The sequence below is a fragment of the Corapipo altera genome, unplaced genomic scaffold (genome assembly GCF_003945725.1).
Source record: "Corapipo altera isolate COAL_440 unplaced genomic scaffold, ASM394572v1 56, whole genome shotgun sequence".
Lineage (NCBI taxonomy): Eukaryota > Metazoa > Chordata > Aves > Passeriformes > Pipridae > Corapipo > Corapipo altera.
Window position 1 is genome coordinate 1812027 of NW_020884896.1, and position 14144 is coordinate 1826170.

General features: G+C 40.8%; 2 protein-coding genes across 6 annotated transcripts in view; one reads left to right on the plus strand and one right to left on the minus strand.

Moving 5' to 3' along the window:
• Positions 1-2999: 2999 nt before the first annotated feature.
• On the plus strand, positions 3000-6863 carry LOC113949354 (interferon-induced protein with tetratricopeptide repeats 5-like). The gene is given in 3 exon segments (XM_027647791.1): positions 3000-3271; positions 3273-3310; positions 4804-6863. Coding segments are annotated over 3 exon segments (1683 nt in total). The 5' UTR covers positions 3000-3061; the 3' UTR covers positions 6239-6863.
• Positions 6864-10619: 3756 nt separating this feature from the next.
• Positions 10620-14144, minus strand: part of SLC16A12 (solute carrier family 16 member 12) — a 33486-nt gene continuing 29961 nt past the window's right edge. For all 5 annotated transcript variants that reach the window (XM_027647792.1, XM_027647794.1, XM_027647793.1 and 2 more), the window contains exons 6-7: positions 13541-13800; positions 10620-12454 (exon numbers count right to left, since the gene is read on the minus strand). In XM_027647792.1, the coding sequence (XP_027503593.1) occupies positions 12192-12454; positions 13541-13800 (523 nt within the window). In that variant the 3' untranslated portion in view covers positions 10620-12191. The remainder of the gene's footprint in view (positions 12455-13540; positions 13801-14144) is intronic.

The window sequence follows — 14144 nt, forward strand, 5'->3', positions numbered from 1 at the left end:
CGCCTCCCCCTGGGCTCCATTTTCAGGAGCCGCTCAGCCTCCGGAGCGGCGCCCGTGGACTTGCTTCCCAGCCCTCCTCGTCTTCTGCATCTGCCCGCACTCCGGAGCCTGCAGAGCCTTCACGGAGCCGCCCAGCGAGGGTCTGCTGTCTGTTCCTGACGGCCCGCAGCAGGCTCCAGGCAGAAAGCGGCAGTAGCAGGGAGGAGGGAGGGGATGAGCTGCGCCCGCCGCGGGCTCTCTCCTTGTCCGCAGGGAGCATCCCGGGGATGCCTCCCCAGCGTGCCGGCTACCTGCGCCTCGGGAGCCGCCGGTCCTTCCTAAGGACTGTACAGCGCTGCCAGCAATCACTGCCATTCTTACACAAACAGATCGCTCGTCCATCATCTGTGAGCATCGTCTAAACGTAGCAAACCTAATACAAACGGGCTTAAGTTACACGCCGGCACGCAGTTACAGCAGGCTTATCATCACTGCTTCCTGCAAACCTGCGGCAACTAATTGGCAGGCACTACGTTGCGTAGCTATAATTTCCCAGATAAGCGTGTCTGTGGTCAGGAAATATGTGACTGGGCTTGAAAAAACTTGGACCAAATTCAATCCTTTAATATAAATATTCATGTTATTAGGCCAGGCCCATATCCATAGAATAATACAGAAACCTGATACTAAACACACAGCAGTACAGCAGGAGGGTGTCAGGAACTAAAATGTTTCTGTTTATTTAGAAAGCATTAAGATTTTAATCGGAAAATCATTGAAATTTTCATAGCATACCCTTGTTTTGATATGTTGATATGTCAGTAGATACAAATGACATTATGTGATCCTTTGCATTCCTGGATCCCATTTCTTAGGATTGTTTGGTTTTAAAGAACTTGGGTAACAAAAATATTGCTCGGCGATTCACTTGGGTTGTTTTGTCAAATTAATTACAGAGCATTCTTCCTTCCTAGGGGAAAACTCAAATTATAAAATGCCACAGCTGCTGCTTTCAAATGTAGTAATTATATACTAACTTAGGCTATATTGAAACCTGCATAATATAGGATATTTAAAGTGATCCTATAATTTATACTATTCATACCATTTAATGGTATCATTCATTTACATTTTTTAATAATGAAAATTTCAGGCAATTATTTGGCTGAGCTAATGATATGAGGGAGAAATTCTTTGTCAGCATGTATCCTTTTCAGCTCCAAGGAAATGTCCAGATATGAGTTTTCTCCCACAAAATGTGTAGATATTTTTGAAGCCATTTCCTATTCTTGTGTATGTACAGAACACTCAAGTAAAGTCTTTGTATAAAATACGAATGCAGTTGTTATTCCCCGCCCATTTCTGGACACGTGTTTTCCAAGAAGCTTCTTCTGCATTTGCTGTTATGCAATGCAGCTTTCCCTGATGGCAGTCAGCCCAGCTACAGCTTTCCCTGAACTGAAACCAGCAGGGATGTAGGAGGATTTCTGAATTTTCCCGTGTGGTGCCCACCAAGATGGCTGCAGAAAGGCATTGCATAACTGTTCTCTTACTCTGTTTTAAGCACTTTCCTGCATTTATTTTATTTAATAGGCATTTGTGTCAGACCATAGCATATAGATGCAACTAAATTTATAAAAAACAAGGAAACTGGAGCAAATTTTTGCACTCCAGCTGGAAGATTGCTGCATTTTCCCATATGTACCAAGCAATATACCAAAGACAACAGACACCTGGGTCTGAAGGAGAGACCAGAAATCCAGAGATACTTAGTAGCATAATGAATCATTGGTGTCCACTTTTGATTTTGGTGTTGCAGAAACCTTATAAACACATTTTTCTACAACTACCTGCAACACTTATTTTCCATAAAATACATGAATATGTGTAGATACTCTAATCCATTTTCCTTCTCAATTCACTGCCTCTTTTCATCACTTATCAAATAGCTGGTTGCTAGAACCTTTAAGGTTATTCAGAGTAGTAGCTGTACTAACCTTTTTTCTTGAGCTCTGAAACATCAACTCCAACAACCCCTCTGCACACACACACAGAGTCACTCAAATGAGACACAGGGGTATGTGTGTGTGTTACTAAGCCTCTCCAGATTCTGATACAAACCAGAAGTTCTAAGTAAGACTGATTTGTTGGGGGTTTTTTGAAAGAAGGAAAAAGAAGAAGAGGGAAAGGAGGGAAAAGAAGGAGAAGAGGGAAAGGCAAAAGATAGCCTTGTCCTGGAGAGTCGTTGCCTGCCAGGAATTCACTCCATGCGACTGGAACTCATGCTGCCAGGAGCTGTCCCCAAAAGAGCAGTTCCCTAGTGGCTGCCCCAGCTTCCCCCCGAACAGCCCAGGGTCACTGGAGCCAGCTGGACAGAGCCACAACCTGGCCAAACCCAGAGGATAAGTGCAGTTTACCATCAGATCTAGAGGTTCCCTCTGCCTTACATATGTGGGAGGTGGGGATATAGACTGTTCATACCACAGAAGATAAAGTTTTATAAGCCAGAACCTACAATTCTCAATTACAAATTGGCAGTCAAAGGTTATATAAATTTACTGAGGCTTGCCAGGTCTGCTCAGTTTGACCTTGTCCTGACCCACCTGTGACTTTGTTTTGCTTGGCACAACTGTGACAGCAGTTTCTTGAACTGACTGCCTATATCTAACTTGCTTTACGAAAGGTTAACTCTGGGTTTATGTAGGGAGAAGCGACAAACAGTTCCTGCAGGTGGGATGAGATATTTAGTACTCTTAGACAATGACACAGTCCAGAGAAACACAGGCCTGGTACAACAGCAGAGACCTTGTGACGCGGAGGCACAGGATGAAGAACAGGCAGGGGCTGTGCTCACGCGCATGACCCAACACCAATAAAATAGAAACCTAAAGCATGATGTAGGTGTGTGAAGGTGCAGAGGTAAGAGGAGGAAATGATCCTTCCTGAGCCTGTACATGATAACCAGGTCAGCCCACACTAGACTGAAATATTCCCCCTGTCATAGATACCCCTGCCTTTGAACAGAGTAAATGCTGGAAGCACTAGGAGCTTTTGCCACATTCTCCACAACACAGAGTAATATATGGCACAGAGCCAGGCTGAAAAAGAGCAGCTTATTGATGCAGCAGTTTCGATTCTCCAACTGCAGACTGTTCTGCTTCTTTGGCAGACTCAGAGAAAAGCTGGAGTTTCACTTTCTGTTTCTGTGAAAGTGGTCACAGACCACATGATGGTTGGATTCTATAAAATGGGAAGCATAACAAAAGTGAGCAGCACTCCTTCAGCTTTGAAGCTACCTGAAGACAAGTGAGCAGAAAAGGAAAACCATGAGGTAAGATAGCAACCCAGTCCCTGAAAGATGCTTATTCTCTATGCCACAGGAATGTAATGCTTCTTATTTACATAAATGTAACCAGTGAGGGACTTCGAGCATTGAAACAACAGAAAATATTTTACAGAATATTTACTAGAAGAATCAAAATAAAATAAGGATGCTTTTGAATATTGTCATGTTATTGCTTCTCCAACAGGGTTCGGTTTCTGTAAACAGAACAGAAAGTCAGAAAGATTGTGTGCATGCAGTTTGGGAATAATGTGCATAACACATTCATGGTTTTTTGTTGCCAAGTCATGTTTATCCTAGTCAAGGACTTTTTTGTGTCTCATGTCCTGCCAGTGAGGAGGAGCACAAAAAAAGCTGGGAGGGAGCACAGGTGGGACAGGTGACTAAAACCAGCCAAAGGGATATTCTACACCATAGAATGTCATGCTCAATATATAAACTGGGAGAGTTACCTGGAAGAGGGGCTGACTGGAGTGTGGAGACGGGGTCTGGCATCAGGCAGCAGGTGGTGAGCAATTGTATTGTACATCACTCGTTTTTCCTTGAGATTTATCTTTCCCTTTTATTATCATTTTTTACTATTATTATTAGATTTTACTTTGTTTCAATTATTAAACTGTTCTTATCTTACCCTACAAGTTTCACTTTTGATTCTCCTCCCCATTCCATCAGAGTGGGGAGTGGGGATGAGTGGGCAGCAGCAAAGTGCTTAGTTCCCAGCTGGGCTTAGACCTCAACAGGGACAAAGGGGTATTAAGGACCAGTTGTATGTAAACAGGGTCTGGTCAGTAAGTGTGTGTGTTTGTTTAGGGGTGAAGCACCTGGAGAGAGAGAGAGGCTCCCTGACCAGAACTGGATGTCCAAAGTCAGCTTCTGAGGAGCCATAGGGTTAGTGAGTGAACAAGTGGAGTGGGCCTGTACACCCAAATGCTGGCAAACAGGGAGACTGCTGGGATCTGGGATCCAGCTCCTGGGTATGATAGTATAACCATAAGATAAGAATGGTGCTATGATCTGACAAATGAGGATTTACAAATGCAGGAAATTCAAAATTAAATTTATAACATAAACCATAAAATGTATAGAGACATAGGAAAGGCACTAAATCACTTTCTCTATATGTTAGGAGAACCTCTTTTGGGTAGGCTTCAGCAATTGTTCCCCGCACAGGATATATGTTTCTGAGGCCCAGAGGTGTGCCAGCTATACCACAGAGACCAGCTCTCCTCTTTAACATCCAGAACACCAGGTCTGTTGCAATGTAAGAGATGTCCTCCTATACAGGCAAGGAGAATTACTAAAATAACTATTCAGCACTTTAGACCTATGGCTCCCCACAGCTTTGGCTCATTTGAAGTGTTGTGAACTAGGGGCATGAGGTGAGGTATTGTCTGCCTTTAAAGTATATCATGCATGGTATAAAAACAAGAATAGCAAAAGGCAAATAGAGTATAAGTATGTTTTTCTTCGATTTCTTCTAGTACCATTTCCAAGGATTCCTTGAAGACTTCCCTGCTGCGGTTACAATGTCATTTTACATGGACTTTGCTGAAGCAGGATATAGATATTGATGACCTAGAGGAAACAATAGTCAATCAGATCAAATTTTTCACAGAATCTAACCTAACAGATTATAATGTATTATCCTATATATGTCACCTAAAGAATTCAAATGAGAAAGCCCTGAGAAATCTCCAGAAAGCTGAAGAAATTGTTCAAAAACGTCATCCAGATGAAATTGCCAGGAGAAGTCTTGTTACCTGGGGGAACTATGCCTGGATCTATTACCACATGGAGAGATATGAAGAAGCTCAAACTTATGTAAGCAAAGTGGAAAACAGCTGCAAAAAGCTTTCAATTACTGCTGATGGGAAGATGCAGCTTCCAGAGGTCTGTGCTGAGCAAGGATGGGCATTATTACGTTTTGGGGGGAAACACTATGAGAGAGCAAAGAATTGCTTTGAAAATGCTCTAAAGGATGAACCCGATAACCCAGATTTTAATGCCGGCTATGCAACAGCACTGTATCGTTGGGAAAATTTAGCTTCCAGATGTGGTGAAGACACAAGCCCATCCACTGAGGCCTTGAAGCGGGCAGTGGAACTCAATCCAGAGGATACTTGTGTTATGGCATTACTTGCATTAAAACTTCAGGACTTAAATCGAGTTGATGAAGGTGAGAGGTACATTGAAGAAGCTATGCAAAAAACCCCTGATCTTCCTTATTTCCTGCGATATGCTGCTAAATTTTACAGAAGGAAAAGAGAAGTGGGCAAGGCAGCGAAGATTTTGGAAAAGGCCCTAGCACTGACACCAAATTCTGCCTTTTTGCATCACCAACTAGGAATCTGCTACAGAGAAAAAGTGTTTCAATTGCAAAGAACAAGAAATGCACCTCAAGATGAAGTGGAGAGACTCATTGAACTTGCCATTTCTCATTTTAAATTTGTGGCAGACCAAAAGAAAAAATTTGTTGCTGCCCATACTGGCCTAGCAAACGTGTATGCACTAGGCAAGAGATATGAAGAAGCAGAAAAGATATTTCAGGAACTGTTTCAGAGAAATAATCTACTCTGTCATGAAAAACAAGAGCTCTACTACAATTATGGCAATTTTCAGCGTTTTCACATGAGGTCAGTATCAAAAGCCATTGAGTATTATATAGAAGGGCTGAAAATGAAAGAAGAGTCCTTTGGAAGAAATAAGTGCAGTGAAGCTGTGCAGAGATTGTTAAGACAAAATTTTGAGAGAGGTTCAAGAAATGCAACAGATTTTGGTACACTTGGACTCGTTCATAAGCTAAATGGTGAGAAACAAAAAGCAATTGAGTGCTATGAAAAAGCCATTGCTTTGGATCACAATAATGAAGAATATCAGAATGCATTATTTGAGCTACGACTCTCTATCTCAAGCTGAAGTTCACAAAAAACCTTCACACCCAAAAAACTCCAAACCCAAGGACATTTCAACAGACTCTCTAAACTTTTTTTTTTGTTGGTTGGTTGGTTTTTGTCTTAAGGTAGACTTTATGACCAGATGAAACATGGGTGGTATCACTTTCTGATCATAATGTAGAAACTGCAGACAATGACTGTTCATTTGTTCATTTGCTAACAGAAACCATGCTTAGATAACTATATAATATAACATATAATATATAATAATAGCTATACAATAATAGCTCATCTAACTTAGGTCTTCAGTGCTAACACGGGTCTAAATGCTTATCAGTAGAACACAGAACTTCTAAGCTAAAAATGAGATATTACCTTCTACTGAGAAAAAGATAAGGGAATCATATGGTAGTATCTTGTCTAGATAGTTGAAAGGCATGCTTAAACCAAAATGGAATTTCTGATGCTTTTTCAAGTATTTCAAAAATATCTTTTGTAGAAGGAACTTTTGTTGAAGGCTTGTTCAGTTTACTAACTTGTATGCTGTTTATTATGAAAAATATTAAAAAAGCATTGTTCACTGTAAAGCTTACAAAATGTGTATTATTGTTGTGAACTACGAAAGGGTATTAAATCCATCAACTATTGCTTCTGGTTTCTCTCTGCTGACCAGTCTTCCTGTTAGTAGATTAGGTAAAAGGAAAATGGCCATTTGAAAAAGTAACAGGGATCGAGTTTTGGCAGGATATGAAAGACTCAGTAGATAACCCCATTTATTTTCCCTGGGGTCTCAGCAAAACTGGCTTCAGAGGCATCGCACCAGAGAATCAAACTGTGCACAAAACAGCACCTGTCTTGTTTACCCAAAACCACACTACCAGGAGCCACTACAGCAAACATCTGGAGAGGGAGGAAAGGCAGTCCCTGAGCTGCCAAAGAGATGGCTATCTGTGGCCGTGATTGTGAAACAAGCCAGGGATAGCAAACACACACAAGAAGTGAACTGAAGTGGGCACCGAGGGCAGAGCACAGCTGGAGACAAGAGTTGCATGAGCACCAGAATGCAAGGAGCATGTGGAAAGTGGGGTGGGTGCCCCCAGAGTCTAGTGAATGGGATAAAGGGCTGAAATGACAGAATGGGTGGACACGGTGATCATCTTCAGATATTTAACTAAAAGTCAATATTCTTTACAACAGCCCAGCCTAATTCCGCAGTAGTGTGCCTTCGTATGATAGACCACGGTGCTCAGGGAAAACTAATGCTGTAATTCCAAATCACTTCTGAGCCCTAGCCAGTAGTGTAGCATGAAGCAAACCGGTGACAGAGCCCATGTCAGGAAGGATGTGCACTTTAGTTCCCAGCCATCCTGCAATATTCCTGCCCTGTATGGACAAAATGAAAGCCTGAAAGAGTGCAAAGCACAGTGCCAGATCAGAAAACATGAATAAACCTCTTCCTTCTCAGCTCTCCCTCAGAGACTCTTTCATAATACAAGCAAAAGTGATCAGGAGCTTAACAGTGTACATAATACAACCACACCTTCTGCATAAGAAAGGGCTGGGGAAAAATCCATCCTTGTTTCCCAGCCACCTGCCAGGCTTCTCTCTTACAAAGGCAGCCCCACCTCAGAAAGGAACAGTGAGGAGAGAGAAGAGGAAGGACTGGAAGCAGGACTGACAGAGCACTCCTGGAAGCTGGTAGGAAGAACAGCGGGGTTGAAGTCAGGAATTAGTGACTACCTATGGTGATGTGCTCAGCTATGTGGGCAAAAGGTGTTAGGTGATCACCTATGTTAGGTGATCTCACCGCCTTTCTCAATCTTGAGCGTTTCTAAGCTCAGCATCATTGCTATCCAAACCCTACTGAGGGCATAGGGGGTGGAGGACAGCAGAGAAGGATCTGAGGAAGAGGTGGTAGCACATCTATTCTCCCCTCCACATGCTGCCACCAGGACCTCTCCTGGGAAAAAAACCTTGCAAAGGAAAAAGGATAAGCTCTAAATTATTTTGAAAAAAAATGTGAGCTGAATTCTTATGAAGAGTCAGAGTGGTTCAATCTTCTGCACAGCAAATAAAATGACTGTGGGACATAGTGATGCACGAAGTGTATTTGTTGTGCCTCCCTTCCTTCAGATTCTGAAGGACTGAGCTGGACTACAAACACCCTTCTGCGTGTCTTGTAAATGAGGAGAAATGTTGTCTCCCACAGGGTGGTGCTGCTGCGCCGCCTGGCATAGCAACACGGGGAAGAGGCTAAGCTTGAGCTTTGGGAGGTGGACAAAATGACAGACAGTTTGGAGCATCCAAGTCCATTGGGCAAAACCAGAACCACATAGAAGCTGAACCCCTCTCAATTCGCACCCAAGTATGAATTATATCGCTGGAGCCTATGCTAGTGGTGCAGGGAAAAAATGACGTAAGATAACCCTTCAGGAAGTGTTAATTTACGAATCAAAAGCACCTTCTAAATTATATAAAAATACTACTGAAATATACCAGAATAGTCACTTAGAAGAAGGCATTGTTTATCGAGGCAATCCCAACCAGGACTTTGCTATGCTGACCATGAAGGACTGTAACAACTTCACTTAAACAAGCTCTTTCTTCTCACATAAATTTGTAACACTTTAGAAAGCAAACAAGGAATTATTGTGGCAATATAAAATATATTCCCCATACAGTAGCACAAACAGCCCTTGTTTTTCAGAAGATAAATTATTATCCAAGCTGAAAGGAATGCTTTAAGGATGTTTCTTCTGAAAAAAAGAGCAATTCTTCAGCGGAAGATACTTTTCCAATGTTATCGTCACACAATTTTTCAATGTACAATTTATTAAATGTCCCAGATTATCACTAGAACATAAATAATTTCATAAATTCTAGAACATAAATAATTTCAAAAGAATTACTACTAGCCCAATTCAAACTTCATGGAATGGAAACAGATGGCATAACTTCAGCAGCTGTAAGCAGTACTTACACTGAATTTCCATCTACTGCACAGAACAGAGCATTATTCCAGGCAGGATTCATCTGAGGTAGAATCTTTCTGTTCCTGTCTCGGACAGATCTTACCCCAGTCAAGTCAAACCACGCTATCCTGGGAAGCCAGACAGGCTCAGCAGTGCAGTGCTCCATCCAAGCTCATATCCATCGATACTTGTATCCATCAGGGCTGGCAGGCACATAGAATTACATGATCACTAAGGTTGGAAAAGACCACTAAGATCACTGAACATGCAGCATAAGCCTGGCAAATTGCTCACAGCTAGCCCAGCTATCTCACTTTACTGCTGCACTGTGCCATGCCAGGAAATCTCCTCCTTGAAGGACAGCCTGAATATTATCCTGTCTGAAAAAATATTACAGATACAATGAATCATTCTTTAAAAATACTGTAAGCCAGAGACTTCTACAGTGCGTTTCCTGAAATATATCATGTGGCAGGATAAAGATGAACTGTTCAGCTTGGGTTGTGTGGATTAGGAGGTAGAAGTCTGGTGTAAGGTTTCACCAGCCTGAATTCTTCTGCTTGCAGGTTGTTACACTTCCTTCTATTTCTTAGTGGGGACATTCATGACAGGGCTGGTATTTCACAGTGTGTTTTATGCGCAGAAAGCATCATTTTGGTATATAAGCTTTTCTCCATTGACTTAAGTCAGAGCAGAAACAGTGTTAGAAAACCTTGAAAGAATTCTACCATTTTCTGCAAAAGGTCCGTGTATAAAACCAGTTGAATGTTTGTTGCTAAATAAGATATTTAAAACAAGAAGTACTACTTTAAACACATATGGGGAAAAGCCAATGAAAAAAATATCTTGAAATAAAAAAAATTAAAAATGCTACAAATGTATTACACAGTATAGTTTACACGATAAAAATGCATGTCACATTATTCCAATAGGCTTTTACAATATGCAGCTCTGACATGAACAACTAGTGACGTGTTATGATGTGGTAAACAAAGTAATTAAATTTTTGTAAAGTAAATAACAGTGGTTATAACTTGTTTAAAATTACTTATATTCTTTGTAGACCATACTATGCCCCACTTCTTTACTACTAAAATATTGCATTAAGATCTAAAAGATTATCTTCATCAGTAGTAATTAATAAAACCACTTCATTTGTTCCAGATTTGCATATTTTTCCTAACTCACTAAGAAACATTCATGGAGGATTTTTGTCTTTTTTTAATGAATATATCTTAAAAACAATATTAGGGACCAGGACTCAATTTTCATGCAGAGCTGAAGAGAGGTTATGGCATTACCTTTAAGCAGTTTTTGCACTCCCATCTCTTATTCTGTGGTCTGTGCACATATATCATCCTACTGGCTCTGACTACACTTCTGAAGCAGGGCAGCGAGAAATGCTTTATTTAATCACAGACAACGGAAGTCAAACAATTTTAATATTTTATATTTGAAATATGCTTGAATAATAAAACTACTTGATACACATGCTATTCATATATATATATATATTAAAAAATACATTATACCCCTATGGCTGTACTCTTGATCTAAATCAGCTTCATGAACATCAGTTTATGTTGCTTTCCCTTCCGAGGCACAGGGTGGAAAAGGACACCATAAGCAGCCACTGAATACACTGCAGATGATTAACAAAACTGCTAGGTCAGTGTTAATGAAAATTATTTGGACTCTGATCAATTTGTTAATGAACAGAACACAGCTTTATACAGCATCAAAATACTGAGATTATTTGTACTGCGGAATGTGAAGTTCCTCCATTGTTGACAACATTTTCATTCTGAAAATGTAGAAACATCCCATTATTTATTAGGTCAGTAATTTAACCCACGATCTACATTCAGACCCTAGCTCCTGTGAAGCAGCCAGCTGTAGTGAATTCCTCTCACAAGTAGCAGGGAACCACCACCAAGTCGCAGCTGTTGTGTTCTGGCCATCAAGGACAAGTGACCTGACATCTCTTCAGATGGCACAAACGACTAAATTGCACCATCTGAAGATACAGCTCCTGGGGCCAAAAGGAGAAAGACTTGCCACTGCAATACACAGCACAATTCTCTTTAATCAAAGCCTAGAGAGGGAGCACTCTCTGTCATCTGGTTGCATAGACTCTGAAGTTCTCCAACAGCTGCTGATTTTACAAGAGGAAGAGCCTCTGTATTTGAAAGCACATGAGCCTCTCCTCTGGTCTCCTGGGCTGCCTTTAGGATTCTTCCAACTAATGCAGCTAAAGCAGGTTTGTCTATCAGCATGCCTAGTCCTCTGGCACAAATTTACTCCTTTTCATATAGCAGAGCTGCCACAGTACCTCTTCCACCCTCCAAGACAAGGATCAGCTGGAAAATCATATCTGGGATTTCAATTTTTAGAAATTCAAGCTTTAAAGACATCCAGGAGGAAAAAAAATATTTATTTTTTTTTTCTGTAGAGGGCTTGGGAAAGTAGGTCTAAAATTATATTTGAAATTAAATTGGAATGTATATACAAAGTTCAGGCACATTGTAAAAATTAAAGCTGCTCCAGAGATACTTTCAGCATAATTCACATGTGGAGGTTTTTTGGTGGTGTGTGTTATTAGTCCACTGAAACATACTAGACCACAACATCAAAAAGCTTGGGTCATTAATGATACTTTTTAAATAATGTAAATGTTAGTGTTCAGTTTTGGTGACTGATTACTTTATCGTTTTCTGTTGAGTACAGCCAATTGTTGATTACCTGTGGAGTGGACACTGCATTTCAAATAAATCTGTGAACATTTGTATCTACAAACTCTATTTTCATTCTAGCTTTCTTCTATTACTGCATTAACTTGGTATTACTGTTGCTGTATGTAGATTTTAGTCAACTAAAGCACGACAGAAAAATCTAATTGAAAGATGCCTCGGTTCACAGGAGTAGTATCTTCAGCAGCATAACACTACGGAGCCACCTCTGTCTCAGTCACGGCTGTGTCCTACTGAATCTTGATGGCACTTGTCACCTCTTGCTGCAGCTGTTTGTGTCCACAGCCAAAAATTCAACATCCTTTTGGTCTAATTCTGCTGTGACAGAATAAGCTATTGCTCCATTTGTCCACATGTGCTGTTTCACGCCTGTATCACTGGTGAGCGACCGCAAATGTGTTCTTTTGATTTTCTTTGCTAGTCTTGCAAAGCACAGTAGTGTTGAACTAAATATCATAGAAAATCCACACAGGAGGAATGATGCAGTATAGCTGCCAGTTGTGTCCACCAGCCAACCTGTAGGAAAAAAAAAAAAAGGGGTTTTAAAGATCCATTAGTATTCTGATAATTTCCAGATCCTGTTATCAGTGGGAGTTTTATAAACTTATCAACTTGTAAATTTACAAGTTACCACATATAAATACAATTAAACAATCAATCGTAGGGCAGGGAGGGATTTGTCCTCAGCAGACAGATAAGATTTTTTGGGCTCTTGTTTGGAGCCTCAAATCTCAAATTCATGAGAAAAGGCACAACAGTCATCACCACAAAACTAAATAAACTGCATGGATTTAACTGGCAGTCTTTAGACAGGCTTACAGAGTCCTAGGATTAAACAGTGTGTGCATCAGATCCTCATAAAGAAACAATTAGTGAGCTATGCCTTGGGCTCATGCTATTTTGCAATAATTTTTACTATGGAAAATAAAAAGCTTCAGAAGCAGTGGGAATTGATGTGAACAGCAGACAAAATACGCAAGACATATATATGTACTTGGCTGTTTGAAAAAGATCTCTGACCTTCTACAATATTAAAACTGTGTCAAGTTCTTTCTAAAGACTAATAGGAGTACAGCTCTCATCTTTACTTCATTGTAATGGAATCTATGGGAAAAATGATGATTAGATATTACAGTGATGAGCTGGTGACCAAACAGGAGTGGAGCTGACTCACCCACTTGTTCAAAGCAGTTTGGAGGTTAAAAGATAAGTCCTCCACACCAAAAAAAAAAAAAAAAAAATCTTGGAATTAAACTTCCTTTAGGTTACATTTTCAAAATCTGGTAATTTTACAATGTAATATTTTGCTCCTTTTACTTGCACAATTCCTAAACTATGTGATGACGGTAAGAGCTCTTAGAAGCTCATTCCATACTGGTTTTGTTTTTAAATTTCATCTCACTCTATATGTAGAAATTATCCCATCAAGACAGGGATGGGAGATCCAAAGACTTACAAAGATCTAGGTGTGTGTTATTTCCCTACTCAGAGGCTACCTCCACATTTAGTGTGCATTTGCTGTCCTTCCTCTCCTGTTACATCACACTAACAGGCGAATCTGAAGTACTGATAAGATTACAGGAAAGTCATTTGGGAACTTACCTGCCACAGGCGGGCTCACTAGATATGGTATGGCATGCAGGAAATACACAACGCCCAGTGCTGATGATAATGAGGAAGTTCCCACTACATCTGCTGTCATGACGGGGATCAGCGTTACATAGGCTCCATCAAAGTAGCCAAAGGTAAATGAGAAAGGCACAAGCAAGGGGAAGTTTTGGAGAACGGGCAGGAAAAGACAACAAAGGCCATCCATTCCCACAGCAAAGAGGTAGCAAAAGTACCGATGCTTCTTCAGACACCTGCAAATTTCAAAACAGAAAAGAAAAATATCACTGAACAAAGCATCTCAGTTTCTATGCCCTGGCATGCAGTGCTTCAATCTCTTTCTTACATAGCTCAAATTTAAGTCCATTTTATTACAGTCTTCAAGATTAAAAACTCAGTGCTGATGAGCCCAGATGGGGAAAGCTGCCCACCTACAGCTGCAGAAACATCTGGCGAGCAGCAGTCCATGCTGTCTGCAGTGTTCTTCAGAATGCTCCTACCGAGGGAAGCCACCCTGCTGCCAGGATTCTGCAGTCCTCTGAAGTCTCAATGTTTGAAGCAGTATTTCAATGGGCTTTGCATCCCAGCTCAGCAAGAT